Below are 19,536 nucleotides of genomic sequence, written 5' to 3' on the forward strand. Positions count from 1 at the left end.
TTCAGGCAAACTTGAAAGTTTATTGCTTACTTGTACTCTATATGGGCTTATGGATTATATCTTCCAGCCTATTCTCGCAGTCATTTTAGCTATGCATTTCAGTTCTGAACGCCTGCTTTAGATCCTGTGGGGTAAATCCCATTGTTGAGGATTTGCTGCAGTTGTAGGTATTGTTTTTATTTATTTATTTATTTATTTATTTATTTGCTGTTTTATATCTCAGAGATTCTTGTTGCCCTGGAAATTACTCTGCCAATATGTATGCAAATGTCTACTTTCAGAAATTACATTTACTTCATTTCCTTATATCGTATTCTGTGGTCCTCAGGTGCAGGTTCAGTAGTTTAATGTAACACTGTTGTGCAATACAACACAATTTACAGTGCATGCACTACAAATAAGGTCTGGATGAGAAAATAAAGCCAGCTACGGAGGAATGGTGCCTCTGATTCAATTTGATATGATGAACGGATCTCATCAAATCAGCGTGTACAGGTACATCCAGGGTCAGAGCAGATGTTAATGGGAGTAATTTACTGTTCTCAGTTTCTCATTTTTATTGTATCCTATGTATTTAATTTTGTATTATTATACTACCACATTATAGCCACAGCAGGTTCAAAAATATCAGTGAAAATAAAAATTTAATACAACGCAGCAACTAGGGCACAACAGTCATTAGCGCAGACATTAAGAGAGTCAATTATTACACGGGTTTATTCAGTTATGGTGGGCTTCGTTTAAGCTTGCATTTTGTTTATTTATTTTTTTTTACATGTAAGAATCCAGGGTTTCTCCAGATTATATGATATATTTCACACCAGCGCTAATAAAACCAGAAAATATCTTACTTAGGTGCAAGAAGTGTAACATATTCAACTGGACATAAATCAGCCAGAGTACATTTAAGATGTTCTTAAAGGTCGAGGTAATAAGACATAGGACATTAGCAAAGCAAAAAGGGCAGATCCGGTCAAAGGTCACACTTATTTTACAGCATCTGCACAATGAACTATGTGTTTGACTGTGAGTTATGATGAAGGAAATTGCAGGGAATTGAGCTGGACTACGAATGTGTGAAAAGTCGGATTTTTAGCCAACAAAATAATCTGGCTTTAAAAGACCAAAATCAGGGAACATTACTAGATACTTCTTTGAGCAATCGGCGACAGCAGCCAAATGAGGGCTACAATAGTGAGCCCCCGGCAGCAGGGACGCATTCCAAGTTTGGCATCGGTCTGATCAGCTGGGGGTCGTGTCAGTGGGTAGCTGGATGGCAGCGCGCCCAGAAGACATGTTGCTTGTTTGATTTGCATATGCAGCCATCACATCACATTCCATCAAAGGATTCACATGTGTCTGTCTCTCTGTCTGTTTGTTTCTGGTTGCTTTTTAATTATATTTATATGTTTCCACACAATTGAGTTCAAACAGAAGGGCCTCAAGACTGACAGTTGTCTGGTCAGTCCAGCCGACGTGTTCGTTCAAAGCAAGATGTTCGTTACCACCCGACAGCTTCGGGCCAGTTGGTAGGAAAATGAACGTGAATATTCATCAAAAATCATTCAAGTTGCTAAAATTTGTTGTATTAGAGACAAGTATGAACCAATCAGTGCACAGAATGTACTGATAACCACACAGATCCGCAAAGATTGACGATCGATGCAATAAACAAAATACATAAATCAGTGGGAGACGTACACTTCACGTGGATTTATTGTCTGATTGGTTACACACGCCCTTCAGATACACACTCATCGAATTAATTTGATGGATTTTTTGATGTGCATTTGTCTCATTACACTCATGATTCCGTAAAGATATGAAGAACCAGATGGAGCCTGTCATTCTCCCTCTAACTCTGTTTTTAAGCAGACAGCAAAGGTAGTACATGTAATCTTTGGAACAAAATTATCAGTATTGGTCCACATTTACATATAAATGAACAGCGGTGAACTGTCAGTGAGGGAGAATGACTTAGAGACAGAGAAATTTGGGGTGGCGCAGCACAGGAAGGGGAGATTAAAAAGACAGATGTAAAGTTTCAAAGTAGATGCAAAGACGAGGATGAAAACGGTGAGGAGAAGAGCGGCGATGTCACTACAACGTGTTTCCGTTTCAGTCTGATGAATACGAATACGTTTAGAAGATTGAAGACAAAGTTCTGTTGACAAATCTCCTGTCTCACAAAAACAAGAAAAATCCTAATTTCTTTGAAGAACTCGTACAGAGAAAAGTGTCTTGTAACGTTGGTAAGGGTCATGCCAAGTTCCCATTAAAAGACATCCCACTGGACCTGACCAGGGCAAAGCTGGGCTGCATTCACTGGGACTCTTCTGATGTGGCTCCCTCACAATTTATTTTCTTTATCTTTTTCCTACTTTTTTTACCCCCCCTTTTTTTTTTAATCACAATCAAAATGAAATCCTGCAGCAAATTTCATTTGAGCTTCAAAGACCCGCGGCTGTAACTGAGCTTACGCAACCCGGTTTTGGATTCTCTCTGAATTGAATCAATTGGCCTGGCAATTATTATGGAAGTTTTTAAATTGATCTGAGATGGTGCCCAGTTTGTGAGCTGTAGCTGTGAGGATGATTATTTCCATGAGAGTTTGAAAAAAGGCCTAAACGTGGACCTGGACAAAAATAATGGAGTTTTATATCAGCTCAAAGTTGCGCATAGATGTTTTTTATGTGGCTCATTGCTTTTCAGGATGGCACCTCATCACTGCACAATACTGCTTGATGTTTTTGTACATACGGACCATCTAAGCTGGTTTATTTTGAGCCAAATATGCACAAAATGGTTATATCAATAATTATTGTTCGCATAAGTGTTTGTCAGAAGCACATGAATCCTTTCTGCTGCATTTCTCCATCCAAACACGGTCGATATTTGAATAGCTCAGAATTTTTTTCCCGACATGGGTAAAATCAGACTGGATCCACCCAAGCTAAGATAAGATCCGTTCCGGTCAGATAAAAAAAAAAAGTTGGTAGTGATTCAACCTCTTTACTCAAGTTTTCAAAATAAAATAGTCAAATAATGTATAGATACTTGAAAGATCAGTAGTAGAGTAACAAAGTATTTTTGGGTTACAGCAGCAGCAAAGGGGAGAGTTAAAGGTGTTATGTTTCTGTACAACAATATCTTCACAAGCATGTCGAGAACAAGCTTCCTCATCACTGTGTCCCATTTTCAGGTGACCGCATGATGGAAAATGAAAGAGAAGGACATCGATGGCACCTTCACCTCAGAAATTGGAGTGCACACGCGCGTTTGTCATTGGAACCAATTGAAAAACCACGCTGATGGTCGACAAAATCCCAAAATGCTACATGGGCCCTTAGATGACTCGATCTGCTTTGGTTTTAGGAAATGTTGACAACTTGTTGATTTAGCAAAAGCCCTTAAAGATAACGGTTGTCAGTCCAAAAATTAGAAAGAGAGAAGAAGAAAAAACAAGGTAATTACATGTCAGATAATCCAGTTTCATTGTATCGGTCCTGCATGGTATTGAGAAGAGTGACACAGTCTTCCAGAAACCAGATAGAATGGTTGGATTTTTTAATTGATTTAGACAGTGCTATACATCACAAATCTCAGTAGTGATAACATATCAATATATTGCCCTGGCTGTTGCATGCAGTGAAAGATGATCATGTGTAATAGCAGTGCCTCGTTGCATAGCGAACCCATTTACCATTGATTCTAGCATAATTAGTTCTCACCACAGTGGAGCCAAAGATGACATTGACATTGCTGGTAGAAAATTAACCAAAAATATATTCCATAGTTCTATAAAACACATAATATCTTTGCCGCAGGGTTACTTGTTATACAAGATGCCAGAGGGACTGAGTTGGCTGGATGGGGATAGAAATGGAGTTATGTATGTGGAGTGGGTGTAAACTGAGGAGGAGAGAATGAGAGAGACAGAACGTTATTAAGAGTCTTTATCCGCATAAAGATCATTGACTATCTTGGTGGCCTACGAGAACCCCGCCGCCCACCTAACATCTGATAATTACACTTCATTAGAAGATCAGGTAGCGATGAGGGAAGAGCAGCTGACCAAGCGAGAGCGGCGTGACAGACGTGCAAGTAGGGAAAGCCAGGAACACTGGAGGAGAATTGGTACTGACTTTTATGACGTGTGTGTGTGTGTGTGTGTGTGTGTGTGTGTGTGTGTGTGTGTGTGTGTGTGTGTGTGTGTGTATGGAGGTTCTAGGTGTGTATTTTTGGTGGGATTCTATGACTGTTAATGCAGAAATTTGGATAAATGTATTCTAGCTCAGGGGTGTGTATTTATTGCCTTGGTTGAGTGTCACAGGATGAGGGCTATGCTTTGACGGTGAATGTAATAATGCACTGAGGACACACACACACACTTACACACACACACACACACACACACACACAGTAGCTCAACATACCCCTGTGCTGTTTCCTTGCACTGTCCATACCTTTGCCTTGGATGTGATGGGATGAACAGTGTTAGCGCATCAGTAAATGCAACGCTGCAGCTTCCAGTGCTGCAGTAGCGCAGCTCCACAGCCATGAGGGAATGTGTCCATATGGAAACACCTTTTACAGCATGCGCTTGTTTAAGACAGGCTGAACAGAATCATTACAAAAGGTGTGATGTCCCAGAGGTGCAAGCAAGAAAAAGGAGTGTGTTTCAGTAAGTGTGTTTGTGCTGTCAGCAGAGAGTGAGGGGTGAAGACTGCAGTATTCCTCCAGTGAAAAGCATTGATTTTTTTTCCAGCCCAGCATGGGGATGTAGGAAATGTCAGCCTCTAATTGAGTTGATAAAACCATTTTGAGTTTCAGATGTAAATAATATGGTTTCCACCTTTACAAAAGGCCATCACATTAGACAAGTCCCATTGGGAGGTGTGTACAGAATGAAAACTCTCCCTGTTTTGTTTGTGCGTGCATACGTACATGCGTGTGTATGTGTGTGTGTTTCCATGTGCATGTTCGTATGCCTGTGGAGTTGAGTTTGCAAGGCCTGCCACTCTGCAAGGTGAAAGTGAATGAAAGGCATGCATCCTCTGGTTCAAATCTTTAATTGTGAAGGCTCATTAGAATAAACAGTTTTTGTTGTGACAGAGAGGGCCAGAGAGTGTGAGAGCAAGGCAGAGGTCATATCCATTAGAGGTGTAGAGTGTGAATCAAGGAAAGCTGAATGAAGCCGCCACTGTCCCTGCTGATTGGAAGATTGATATGCAGAGAAGGTGAGACTGCCCTGCTCCCTTCAGTGGAAAATTGCCCCAATATCAAAGGATAGTTGGTGGTGGTTTGGTGTTTCTTGATATCTACAAGTTCACAGAAGAAATGAAAATAAGTATTATTTCAACTGGGTTTTTATTATTGACTATTTTCAATGCGGGACTTTCAAGATTATGTGAGGTAATGTGATCACCGGTGTGTGTGTGTGTGTGTGTGTGTGTGTGTGTGTGTGTGTGTGTGTGTGTGTGTGTGTGTGTGTGTGTGTGTGTGTAAAGATTGCCTCAGATGAAATCTGGTGGAATACAGATGGAAAATTCTCAATAGGAAATATTCCATCGAAAGAAAATAGTCTCAGACATTCAATAGTTCGTTTGCCAGGTTAATAATTCACACTTTGATTGCATTGGAAACAAAGGAGAACTTGCAAAGATTACTACTTATATTTAGCAGTCTGTGGCATGACAGGTGATTTTACGACAACTCCTCTAACCCATACGACCATATCAACGTCTTTAGCATGGTTTGAGAAGGTAAAGATCATGTTTTGGATTCAAAGGAGTTCTGTTTTGATGGAAACAGGAACAACCAGAAATCCAAACAGCTCCAAATGTCATCAGTCATGAGCAACAGAGACTCTTGTATGGCATTCACCTATCTAATAATCTATCTCCCGCTCCTTCGCCTCAGGATACAGATTTTCTCCCCTTTTATTCACTTCATGCGCCATTCCTCTGGTCATAATTAATATGGCCACTAGATGGCATTAATCACATTATTGCGCTTGCACTTCTGGACAAGTTGTTTTTGTTTTGTTTTGTTGTTGGTTTTTTTTTTACTTTTGGAGGCAATCTGGTTCAAATCGCCAATCCTGGACACTGTTATAGAAGCCAGTGGCAGGAGTTGGGAAGGAGGTATTCAGTCTATTTGAAAAGTCTCTGCTCCTGGTAATCATCTTGATCATATTTTGAATCTGTGATATGGAAACCCTCTTTGTGGTCGTTGGTAAGTGCATTTATGAACAGATTGTGGTGACAATATGTTCTTATTGTGTAATCTAACAAAGCTGGACTAAAACCTGCAGTTATGAGATGATCAGGTTTAAATCTGTGCACACATAAGAGAGTCCTTGTGTGCCTGCTCATACCTATAGGGGCCTTGCACTCATTATTAGGAATGATAATTAGACAGGGTTTCACACATTACACCCCACACATGCTCTCGGATTCTAACACACTGGTATGTAAGCGCACACACATTTGTGGCAAAGCCCACTGGTAATTAACAGACGTAATTAGGCAGACAACCGTTCATATAGGGAATGCAAACTCATACAAATACACATACACACACACACACACACACACGCACATTACTTGCCTGGTAATTAACAGTATTAATTACAAGCGTAGCTGTCCCTGCGAGGCTCTGTATCACTCACAGGCTGGCACACAGCAGGGCTCTTATTACTTTATCTCTCCACACCATCATCTCTCGCTCTCTCTGTCTCTCTCCCTAAATCCGCCTGGTTACACATGCACACACATGTACTCCCAAACACACACCTGCTGGATAAACCAAGGGTAGCTAAGTAGTCAGAGACTGATCGGTTAACCTCACCGGTTTGGAGAAAGGGGGGGGGGGGGGAGAGAGAGACACAGAGAGGGAAAGAGAGATCAGTTAGAGCTGGAAGAGCCCAGTGAGCTGGAGGGGCTGAACTAGACACCGTCACCTTCTCTCCTCCATGCACCGTGTTGCTATTTAAGTAAACATTTCATGGATAAAAACAGGGGATGTACTTCACATGTCTAAAGCAATGTGAACATTTTGCAAACTGGGTAACTATTATCTTTTTTGTTTTTGATGTAGAAATGTTGCTGTTTATTTCAAGGATGAAGAACTATCTCATTTTCAAAGTGGTTCTAACACAGAGATTACAATGCATCAAAGAATGTTATACTATGCTCACACACACACAAAACACTTACAGTACAGTTGTACACTTACAAAATATCTCAGCTTATAACAGATTTGTAAATGGTTGTGAGAGTTGTCTACTTTGAATATGAACACTCTATAAACCATTAATTAACAGTTTTATAACCTAATTTCCCATGTATCAATGCAGGATCACTATTTGACAAGATGAAAGTTGCTACACCACTGCATGTTAATCCATCTAGATTGAATAGCCATCAGATCTTGAAACTTAGAAATGCAGTTGAATGAAACCGATGCCAAGCCCAAGCCCAGCCCAGAACACACATTTGAAAATAAAAGGCAGCCCCTCCACAGCACCCTGCACACTAACCTAGTCAGACATGTAGGCCAAACTCAGTTCAGTCAAGGTGAAGAGCTGCATGCAGCACCTAGAAAACAGATGATAGCTGCGGACTAAAACTGTGAGACAGAGAGCCTGAGGAAAAATAACTGTTGTCAAAGTAGCTTTAAGAGCTTAGGGCGTATTCCCCATTAATGAGCCAGCCTCACACTCCGTGGCAGGCAAGCGGTGGTGCATCCTCAGCACTTGCAGGGAGTCTGATATTATTTATGGAACCATCGTATTCTCCAGCTCAGTCCCAGATGTCAGTGAAGTGGTGTGTTTGGATATTGCAGGAGGGTGTTTAAGCTGCTTAATGTGTGAGCAAACTCAAGAGAGGAGAGCAGTATTGTTTATTACCGTAAAGTTGCAACGCACATAAGGAAACACACAAGGTGAAAAAATACACTATCATTCATACACTGACAGAACAAGCAGGTCACTTTCCTAATTACTAACACTCATCACAAGCGTTTCTAATTAATAAGAGTAGAATTGCTGTGGGCGGAGCTTGTTTTTGCAAAGAAAGATTTCTTTATTTTATTATTTTCCAGTGAAAGTATTTCTAAACCATCCATCTTTCTTCTAACTCTAACCCTGCTCAATGTCCCCCTGTGTCTCCTCCTAGTGGATGGCTGTACCGATTGGTCGGTGGACTACCTGAAGTACCGGGTGCTGCAGGGGGAGCCAGTGAGGCTTAAATGCGCTCTCTTCTACGGCTACATCCGAGCCAACTACAGCCAGGCTCAGAGTGTGGGCCTCAGCCTCATGTGGTACCGCAGTTCTGGGCACGGCCACAGCGACTTTGAGGAGCCCATCTCTTTTGATGGCGTTCGGATGAGCAAGGAGGAAGACGCCATTTGGTTTAGGCCTGCTGATCTTCAGGACATGGGCCTTTATTCCTGCGTCCTCCGGTAAGATGATGTTACGTTCTAAGTATAAGTTTACAGAAACAAGCAGGGTGGACTTAAGTGATTTTGGGGGGGCAAAGTAGGCCGACTCAGGAGCCACAGGTCGGACTTATTTTAACCCTTTCTGACAGTGTTGGTGCTGGCAGCAGAAAATGAGGTAGTAAAAGCTTTCAAGCCCCTTTTGAGGTCACAAACCTGACAAAATGCCAGTTTATTGGGAATAATGTGTATTATTCTCTATGGTCAAATTTAGCAATGGGAAAGTAGTGGTCATCACATGTCTTCAGATAACTAAATCCCCTAAAAGTGAAACATTCTTTGCGGTGCAACAGACATAACGTTGTGAGTGAGTGAGCCATATAAAGGTTTTCCTGGTTAGACCAACTCTGAGGGTCGGGTACCTAAGGGGGCGAGTTCAAGACCAAGGTGTACCCTCTACCTGCTACAGTGTGAGTGCATGTGAATGTGTAAGTGATAAAGTGTAGACAGTTGTAAAGTAATGAGGGGATATACATTGACGAAGAGAGATTTTACACACACACACACACTTCAGTGAGCTGTTAGAGGGTGTCTCTTTCTAATATGATGCATAATAAGATAGGATGCATAATTGCATGGCGGTAAATTATTAACCTTTGCAGTGGAGAACATCCCTCAGTAATTGGCTAATTGCAGCTCTTCATTTCAGAGAGTTTTTAATAAATTCACTTAAAGGCCTCTTAAAGACCTAGAGAGGCTTACAGAATATATGAACTGGGGGGAGTGTGTTTTTGTGCAATGATACTCCAGCCTATAGCATTTCATTACCACATACCGCAGGACTAATCTGGCACAAAGGCTTTCACCGGAAATTAATATTGTCTTTGACTGTTGAGTGTTTCTTCTAACAAGGCTTTGCTCTTATTCAAATTGTTTAAAATTCAGAGCAGACCGTCGTTCAGACTGTCAAGCACAACAGTTGTAAAAATTACCCTCAGTGCTGTATTTCTCAGTGCGCGGTTGAGCTGAGAGGAATCAAATTTCTCAGATACCCTAATCAGAACACTGTGAGAGATTTGCCTCTGAGCTGAAATCAATTGTCTTTTTGTTAGAGAGTAAGCTTTTGAGTCACACTTGTTAGCACATATGACCCAAACACTCTCCCTGGAAACCCCCAGCAGGCAAGGAGAGGGGAACAAATCCTGGCTTTCCTTTGCCCCCCTCTTCGGATTTTAATCAAGCGCCTCCAGAAGACTAATTCATCCAAACCTCTAACATCTAAGCTATGGTAACTCCAAACCTCTTTAGGACCATCAAGTTGAATCAACACATCTGACAGTCATCAAAACTGAACTGAAGATGCTAATTATGGTTTATTAGTTAGTTCAGCTGGTTCGGTTTTTAATATATACCTATTAAACTGTGCAGCCTTTTAACCCAGTGAGCAGTAACTCAGAAACACGTCATTAAAGCAATTCATACTTAACAAATTCCACAAATGTTGTTTAACTGTAAATACTAACTAGCATAATGTTTGGTTTGCTATAATAGAAAATGGGACAGTTTTTGTTTTTTTTTATCCAAAATCATATAAACCCAATGGTACAGAAGAGGAGCTGCATATCAATTTAGAAGCATTACAATCTAGCAGCGATGACAACAGCGATGACAACAGCGATGACAACAGCGATGACGGTCTGGCAGCTCTTGTGAATAATGATATTTTGGACACGTGTTTTGAAAAACAGAAGCTAAATGTTGAGAGTCATTTTTCATGAACATTTTTGATTATAAAACTTGATTTATGCTGCAATTTAAACATGCAGTACATTGAAAACAACTCAGGACAACATCAGGGGTTACGTTTGGAGACCACTGAGGTGATGACATGATGGGGTTCTTCATGCAAATTCTTTAGGTTGCTCGTAAAATTGCAATATGAAAACAAAACTAACCGGATCAAACGTATAAACATAATATCAACCTTCACTTAGTCCCAACTTTAAAGTGGCAATAATATCCTTGTAACTCTGAATTTAACATTACAAGAACTTCTGATACTTCAGCTGCCTGTTCCTGTTACTTTATTAAATACAAGTTGCATGCAAGGCTGCACGGTGGTGCAGTGGTCAGCACTGTCGCCTCACAGCAAGAAGGTTCCAGGTTCCAGTCCCGGCTCCAGCACAGGATCTTTCTGTGTGAGTCTGCATGTTCTCCCTGTTCCTGTGTGGGTTCTCTCTGGTACTCCAGCTTCCTCCCACAGTCCAAAGACATCAAGAGGGGACGAGGCTGATTGATACTCTAAATTGACCGTAGGTGTGACTGTGAGTGTGAATGGTTGTCTGTCTCTATGTGTTGGCCCTGAGATGGACTGGTGACCTGTCCAGGGTGAACCCCGCCTCTCACCCGAGAGCCACTAGGATAGGCTCCAGCCCCCTGCGACCCTTGACAGGATGAGAGGTAGAAAATGGACAGATGGATGCATGGAAATTGCATGCAGTTGACTTGAAGCGGATTTTTTACCCTCTGAGTTGTAAATTTCAAATTCTTTCTGTTATTGGTTGAGTTGTAGTTGGCACACACGGACGTATTGAATGTTCAGCAGCTTATGTTTGATGTCGCCATGTTAACTGTGTTTGGTCCATCCCTCTGAAATTTAGTTAATGTACAGAATGTTACCCTCATTAGGTTTATGTTTCTGTAGGTTGGTCAATTTGTTGGTTGATGTAGTTTTACTTCAGTTTTGCTGTCTTCAGACTCGGATCCCAATTTGAATTTGCCCTTCATGTTTTTTTTGAGGGGGTGAAGAGACACCTTTTCTTCTCTATAACCCACCCGACTCCCTGCCGGATCTCAGGCTCTACCTGGAGGCATTTAAATTCCATATATGTCCTTCTGTGCTGCTTATGTGTACAGGGGCTTCGTCCTTCCCCGTCTGCAGATATAAATCTAATTCTCGTGTGAAAGTTGCTTCATTCAATCTCCATGTGATCTTTTGCTCTCTCTCGCTCTGTCTCCTTTCTTCTTTCTCTCTATCTCTGCCCTGCGTGTCACCTCATATTAAGTCTATAACGTTGATTCAGATTCATCACTTTCTCACAGTTTCACCTGATAAATTATTTCATAAAAGCTCCTGTAATGAGCCTGTATTCTGAAGTGGGTGAAACCATGTGTATTTCCTCTCTGTGATTATATTATCCAGCAAGTGGAATGATAATGTGTGGAGAATTAGGGCTAACGTGAGCCGCACGCCAATATCCACAGCAGCTACAGTCAAATAGAATGTGACAGAGGTGAAAGACACCACAGGACTGTGCATCGACCCTCGGCTGTCCATCAATCAAGCATCATCGTTGACACCTTCCCACAATGCTGCAGGGTGCCTGCTGTGAATATTCAACATGTAGATATGTCTTGCATTTGCTCCCTGGGGACTTGAATGGCTCAGGTGTGTTATTTGTGATCTTCTCCCAGTGGTGTAGTCTAGTTTGCGGTCGTGGATACACTGAGATGATGCACGCACGCGCACACACACGCACGCGCGCGCGCAAACGCACACACACGTGCCTCTTCTCTCTGCAGCTCAACACCCAACAACTTCATGACCGCCACCATAATTACTGATAAGACACATGCATTTATACACAATTGAGGCCGTGTCACCAAAGTCCTTCCAGGCAGTTTTGCATTAAGATGTGTTGCCTTGTGTGTATTGTAGGGTACAGTTACATACAAACCATAATGTGAAACTAATGATTTCGAGAGGCCATATGGATTTTGTGCGCAAACACACATGGTAAATAAAGAACAACCATATCTTTGTTTCCAGATGCATACACAACATGCTGCATAATGTCTGTGAGAGACATTAAGGTGACAACCAGAGGAATGTAAAGCAGAAACAGAAGCAGCCTCACATGTTCCGATGGTTTGTGACACGATCTGCTGATGAGCCGTTATAAACCACCTCTGCAAACTTTAAAACAAAAAAACCAAAAGAACACCAGCGGCCACAGTGTGGCATTGTAAAGTCCGATTTTTAAAATTCACATGTAAAGAATAAAAAAATGAGTTTAAATTTGCATTAATTCACCTTTCTATCTTTCCTTTCAGTTTTCTTAGCCCTCCTCCTTTTATATCTTGTTTGCTTTACTTCCTACCTGCAAGTGTTTCCCCTCCGTTTGTGATCACCTGTGCCTCCAGATCGTCTGCTCTGCTGTTCCATATTAACCAATCAGCTTCTTGCCTGCCCTCACGCTTCTGTCTCTGTTATGATTAATTCAGCTTCATGGTTTTTTTTCCTTCTCGTTCCCTCTTTGCATCTTGCTATTTTAGTTGTCCATTCTGTTGAGCTTCAGCAGTTCTTCTTCATCTCCTGCATGTGTCTGCTGCTGCATTGTTTTCTCATTCCCCGACATCTATATAGAGTATGTGGGGGGGGGTTGACCACAATCTTTTTGTTCCTGACATTTTCACCACAACTTTGTTTCCAGTTTAACAGACAGACGTCCCTGCATTTGCAGTCTTAGGGGTCATTTGCTCTTTTTTGACAGTCGCTACAACAGTAGCCACGTGGCATAGTGATTATCAGATTGAGACATGGAGAGTGTTGTGATCTTGGTAAACACAAGTGTGCTGTACACTTGTATAAAATTACTACAAAAAGTCTTTTTGCAGCAATTTGCAGCACATAAACTGCTTTATGACACCAGATTCCAGAAACTTGGCTCTAAGCTCAGTGTTTTGCATTATTAGCAAGAAAACAAATGCAACAGCTGCATCATAAAAGAAGAGTTTCAGGTCAAATTCCAAAGTGAAACACTGGTGTGTAACATGGGTGTCTTCACTTATTAGGAATATTCTATAAGAAACGTATGTAAACACCATAATCAAGATATTGTCCTATTTTGATAAAAGTCCAAGGTTTATTGTCCTCCATGAATGTAACCGTAGCCGCTGCTGCACCTTAACCCCTATGGTCAATGTGTTGCCATCACCCATTATTTTCCTAAAACCTAATGTGCATTTTTCAACATTAGCGTCGGTGAGTGTGTGCGCCTGTATATTCCCTAGACAAACATTGTCCAAGCATGCACTACAAGCCTACAGCATCACAACTTCCCACTCTCTCCCCCCCAGATAGGAGGCACTGAGTCAAAAATGTTATCTTTGAGAACCAAGAGGGCACAGCTCTCTTGCAATATCTTGCATCTTACTTTTGCTTCCTACAGCATTTTCTAGATGCCCTTTTCTTCATCTTCTATGTTGCAGAAGTACACCCATCTCTTTTTCTCATTCCCAGTAACTATTCTCCTGCTGCTGCTGCTGCTTTCCGTGGCCGCATGTTGCTGCATTTGTTTTCCAAGCCTGTGTGTGTGTGTGTGTGTGTGTGTGTGTGTGTGTGTGTGTGTGTGTGTGTGTGTGTGTGTGTGTGTGTGTGTGTCCGTGCGTGCATCTATGTTTTATGGCTGCAGGGGGTCAGAAGTGTTTATACGAGAGAGGTGACTCCCTTATTGCTTCCATAACCTGAGTAGATCATATGAAACCCTGTCATTTACAGTGAATGGGAGCATCTGGCAAGCTGTAAATGTAATGTAATGAAATGAAATGAAAGCCCATATGGCTCTCTGTTCGACCAACCGAGTGAATGGCCGAGTCACTCAGTCAGGCTGGGCCAGGTGCAGTGAACAGGAACACACCGGAAAGCATGTGGACTTAGATCCAGTTAAGGAAAACATAGATACTACGCCATAAGTAAATAGTGCACTCTCAGTTTTGTTGCAAGAGCTTAGAGAAGGAGCTTCCCTGTTCCACCATGACAACGCACCCATTCATCACCCAACACAAGGTCTGTGGAAGAACTGGACTCTCCTGGACAGACCCCCGACCTCAGCTGCACTGATTAAGTTTACGATGATCAGCAATACACCGTGACACAGGACTTACTGCCCAACATTACAGCTTGACCTCTCTCGGAAATGAATTGCAGCAAATCCCTGCAGCCTGATTGTTATGGCAACCAAGGTGCCCTTGCACTTTGTTTGGGTGTGCATGTGGAGGAACTGGCGTGGCAGCGGTAGGAATGCACACGGTTTTGATTATGATGACAACTTTAATAAGAGAGAAAAAGAGAGAGGAATTGGCGTGTTGGTCGTTGCTGGGAGACCAGGAGGTGGTTAGGCCTCGAGTTTGTGTCCTCTCTCATTAGCATTTCCAAGGCCCGTCTGACTCCCCCCATAAATCCAATAGTGGTCGTGAGTGTGAATTATTGACTCGGTAAAGCTGCTGAACACGTCATTATTGCTAAACCCTCAAACAGAGCGGGGGGACAGAGGGAAAGAGTGGGGGTGGAAAAGAATAACTAGAAAGCACTCGGTGCTGTAAGTGCATACTTCTACCAATGATCCGTCGTGTTCTGTACCCGTGACATGGATAGAGAATATGACCATATTTACATAAAAATCTAATCAAATCACAACATGGCCAGGAAGGTGGTAGAGACTAGAGAGTTGACTTTGTGTCAAAATACCATTTGAAGTCAAATACTGTGGCCCTGCAGAGATGTCCCGTCTATACATTACACATCTTTGTTTGATTCAGACCCCCATAAAATCCACATCAATGTCATTATTATGGGTTTTGCAATGAGAATGACGATAGTGATGTAAAACTTGTATATTCTCCTGCAATACGTATCATAATCCCAGTATCAATCAAAATAATTTCAGTTGGATCTTTTTCAAAATGGTGCACCCCCAGAATAGATCCCTCAGAATCCCAGTTAGAAACCACCAAAGATAAATCTTCTGGATCACCATGGATTCCCAAAAGTTTTATGCTTGTATCTAAAATGAAAATACATCAATCAAAAATTCGGATCTTTCCAGACTATAATGTGACATCACTGTTATTAGCTATCGGCTGAATTAAGACGGGTCTCGTGTTGCTGCTTGTCCGCTTGCAGGAACTCCACCTACTGCATGAAGGTGTCCATGTCTCTGACTGTGGCTGAGAATGACACCAGCATGTGCTTCAACTCCAACATGAGACGGACTGAGAAGGCCGAGCTCAGCAAAAGCAAAGACATCCTCTGCTCCGACATCGACGACTACGTGGAGCCTGGCAAAGAGCCGGATATCACCTGGTACAAGGTGGGTGAGCATTTTCACACCATTTCATTTATTGTAGGTTTATTTGAGGCTTTTTGTGCCTTGAATACTGTTGTGTTTTAGGGAGGAGTAAGAAGGCGTGAGCCTTTGTTTGTGATTATGCACCCAAGAAATATTCTTGAATGGTTCATTGGGTTTGTTTTTTTTGCATCTAATTTCTTGGCTGTTTATCTTTAAAAACCTTGTTAGAAATGTGGTTCCAGATCACTTAAGCAGATTATATTTGGATGCAAATGATCCCCTAGAATTATATAAGCTGTGTTTACACAATGTGCCACACCTTTAGAAGAGTCATCTAAAGAAAATCGAGACTGAGCAGACGACGGCCACAGAGATGAACACACAACCGTGCAATGTCACACTCTCCCCCTCGGGACAAGTGGGTGTCCTCCAAATGCTCCTCGTCCCTGATCTTTATTCGCCGTGCACCTTCTCCTCTCTCACCTGGGTTCCATGACTTTCTCAGGTCAGGCATGTCTCGGGGACAACAACATGCATCCCGCAGAAGAGTTCAGGCCAGACTAATCACAGGCAGATCAGCAGTAGATTAGCTAGCCGGGCGCGACCTCTGGGTTTTTCCAGAATTCAATTACGGTCTGGGTAATGACTGGGAGTGCTGGAACCTCCAGTTATTTGGACCACTGCGGAGCCGCAGTGATTGAATTCGAAGGTTGCCGGGAGCAATGGTGGAATGGAATCCAGCGAGCCATCGATGTCCACGCCAGACCACTGAAGATCATGTCTCAGAATCACACCCTGTGCACACAAACATTCACACAAATGCAGCACAAACACTGCAACAAATGCTTTTATTTTGTCAGCAGAGAATATTGTAAATAAGATTCTCTGTCCTCTGTGGCCTTCGAGGAGTATTGGACTGAAAATAGTTAGTTCAGCGCAATAAATATTGATCAAATAAATATGATAATGTCTAAGCCTTTGTTATACTGTATGTACTCAGTCAAGCTATTATACCACTTCTTCCACTGCGTGAACACTCACCACTTAAAGGCTTTGCATCGAGAGAAAATAGACACATAATGGTCTCAAATGTGTATCATATGATTCTGAAATGAAATGCGTACAACTATTAGTGCATCATTTTAGGAACTCATAAACCTACGTTCCAATCCACACTCAAGCATCAAGCAATTTCAACCTGGAAAGCTGTTTTACTAATGCACGCATCTCAGCCCCGATCGACGATTTCAGCTTCACAAATGCTCTAAAAGCTTCCTGTGCTACAAATATTTGTGATATTCTTTTTTTCTACAAGTTATTAAATGTGTACGCACAGATTGCCTGGCAGGCACAGATCAGGTTATGGTTTCGTCTTTTTCAAACATCAGACAGATCCACAGAAGCCTGCTGCATTTGTGGGCTGGGGTAGTATTTGATGAAAATGTCTTCATGTCCACACAGTTTAGTCTATATTTATGAAAGCTTGTGTTCTAATAAGCTTTTAGAAAGTGAACATGATCAGAATGAAATGAATGTCAGATGTTTTCCCAGTATTCAGATTGTACTGTGATCAAAGAAGTTTCATTCCTGTTTACTTGAGCATTTTAAGCAAGTTGACAAAATTCCATCCAAATCTTTACACTTCAGGTCATCTTAATTTGGATTTGTGGATCATTTGCGACCTTTACGAGTCTATTTTCTCTCCGCACCTTTGGCCCGCACTTGAAATCTTGTCAACGTAATTAATAGGATATCTCAAATGGCGTCAGTTTTGGGTAAAGGGGTGACCTCCCTGTCCTCTGATGTGCAGGAATGCCATCCAAAGCAGTGGCGTGCCACGATCATCCAGAAGAGAGACATCCTCTCTTTCCAGGAGGTAAAAGAAGATGACATTGGAAATTACACCTGTGAGATCCAGTTTGGAGGCTTTGTGGTGAGGAGGACAACGGAACTCACCGTCACCGGTAAGTCTACTGGAAAATCACAGAGAATCACATTTTAATTTCATTAAAATGGGCGGGGGAGAGCGAGAATTTCTGTTATACAGATTTTTTTTATGTCAGTAGAATAATGTCAAAGGCACTTGAAGATATGAATGGATGGCGACCGACACATGACATATTCACTCCACTGAGCACCGCAGCCATGTCCTGCTGTGGTGGTAATTGCCAGGGGACGTTGAGGCCTGGCCTCTATCCTCTTTTTCTAACTCAGCACTTTCCAGTCAACCAAACAGTGTTGAAATATTTAAGGCTATAGGCTAAACCCCTCACACTGAGGGCTAAAGAGCCAGGACCAAGGTCAGGAGATTTACAGTATGGCTCAACTCTCTCTCTCTCTTGCTCTCTCTCTCGCTCTGTCTCTCTCTCTCTCTCTGTCTCTCTCTCTCTGTCTCTCTCTCTCTGTCTCTGTCTCTCTCTCTCTCTCTCCTTCTCTCTCTCTCTCACACACACACACACACACCTGCAGGCACACACACAGATGAACGCATCTATTTCTGTTCTCTCACTCACTGTAAGCAGACTGGATGAGACCTTGCGTTTGGCTGCTCACAGCTTGGTCAACTACAGGTCAACTACTCTGATTAGAGTTGATGAAAATGTTAAATAATGTCCTCCTCGTCCTACTGAACCTTTTTTTTCCGCCTCATTGTAGTTATATGGTGTTGTTTCTTATATAAAGATGAAAACAACGAGAAACTGTCGCAAGCTGACTTGGGAAATGATTTTTAACCAGATTGTAAAAGTTTATCATCAGATACTTCCAGTCCTGAGTGTGTGCGATGTTGATGATCTATATCTCATACTGTGTTTATTTGTGTGGCTGGTCATCGCTCTTATGTGTTATGAGGGTGATTGCAGTGTGAGGTAGCTGATCTGCTATCTAGCAACGATCAAATGGGAAGATGTTTCAAACTAAGCTTGGCATCCTACTGGATAAGGCCGAAAGCTTCCAGATTGGCTGCTCTGGTGATTCATGAGCCGGCATTTTAGTGTAAGCAAAGCTCAGCAGGTGTGAGGCAGATAGGAGGTAGATACGCTATCTCATTTTATCCCACTTTAAGACTCGAGTAGCTCATATTTCCCCATGTTTCTGTGCTACTGAATTCTGTGGGACAAGAGGCAGGCAATATATATTACTATAAAGTACATGAAGAGTTCCATAATCAGTTTTGGGTCGTGTGCCACAGTTTTATAGGTCCATTCATCCATCCATTTTCTATACCACTTATCTGTTAAGGGTCACGGGGGGCCTGGAGCCTATCCCAGCTGACATTGGGCAAGAGGCGGGGTTTACCCTGGACGGGTTGCCAGTTTGTTGCAGGGCCATCAGGAGCAATTAGAGGCTCAGTATCTTGCTCATGGATACTTTGATATGGTCATGGAGATGTGTGAGGATCGAACCAGCAAACCTTCAGTTGCTAGACGGCCACTGTACCTCTGAGCCCCGCCGCCCCATTTTAAAGGTCTGTTCCACCAAATCAGAGAAGACATTTGTCTCTCCTTAGGTAACTGGAGTGGATTTTCTTTTCATTCGTGCAGAATTTAGATATCTGCAGTGGAAAGCATCCTGACAGTCACACCACGCCACTGAAAAATGACACGAGAAGAAAACAATCAACAATTGGCAAGATTTGAGCTCGTAAAAATATGTCTTCCACTGCGGTGAATGACAACACATGAACATTCGTGATTATTTACACACAAATTAATTTCACACAAATCCTTCTCCAATACAAGCAGGATCTTTACCAAAAGGCATGAGGAGCGACTGGCAGAGCATCTTACCCACATCATTGTGGAGCGCACATGACATCAGAGGGAGAGACAGAGGGTTTGAGGGCAGAACAGTCGCTCATCCGGGACGTAGCCACACATGCTAGAATTCTGCTCCAGATGACAAACCAAGCAGAGCAACAGACATTTCTCTAACTAGTTTTTATGCATTCCTTTATTCAAATATC

The 19,536-nt window shown here is 42.2% G+C and overlaps 1 protein-coding gene across 8 annotated transcripts in view; it reads left to right on the forward strand.

The window, feature by feature from the left end:
• The window catches only part of il1rapl1a (interleukin 1 receptor accessory protein-like 1a), a 161,043-nt gene that overhangs the window by 61,567 nt on the left and 79,940 nt on the right, over positions 1-19,536 (forward strand). For all 8 annotated transcript variants that reach the window (XM_086220333.1, XM_086220335.1, XM_086220336.1 and 5 more), the window contains 3 exons: positions 8,181-8,466; positions 15,407-15,593; positions 17,383-17,536. In XM_086220333.1, coding sequence (XP_086076459.1) covers positions 8,181-8,466; positions 15,407-15,593; positions 17,383-17,536 — 627 coding nt within the window. The remainder of the gene's footprint in view (positions 1-8,180; positions 8,467-15,406; positions 15,594-17,382; positions 17,537-19,536) is intronic.

The sequence above is a fragment of the Aulostomus chinensis genome, chromosome 12 (genome assembly GCF_037954235.1).
Source record: "Aulostomus chinensis isolate RoL2024-O1b breed Wild chromosome 12, RoL_Achi_v1.0, whole genome shotgun sequence".
Lineage (NCBI taxonomy): Eukaryota > Metazoa > Chordata > Actinopteri > Syngnathiformes > Aulostomidae > Aulostomus > Aulostomus chinensis.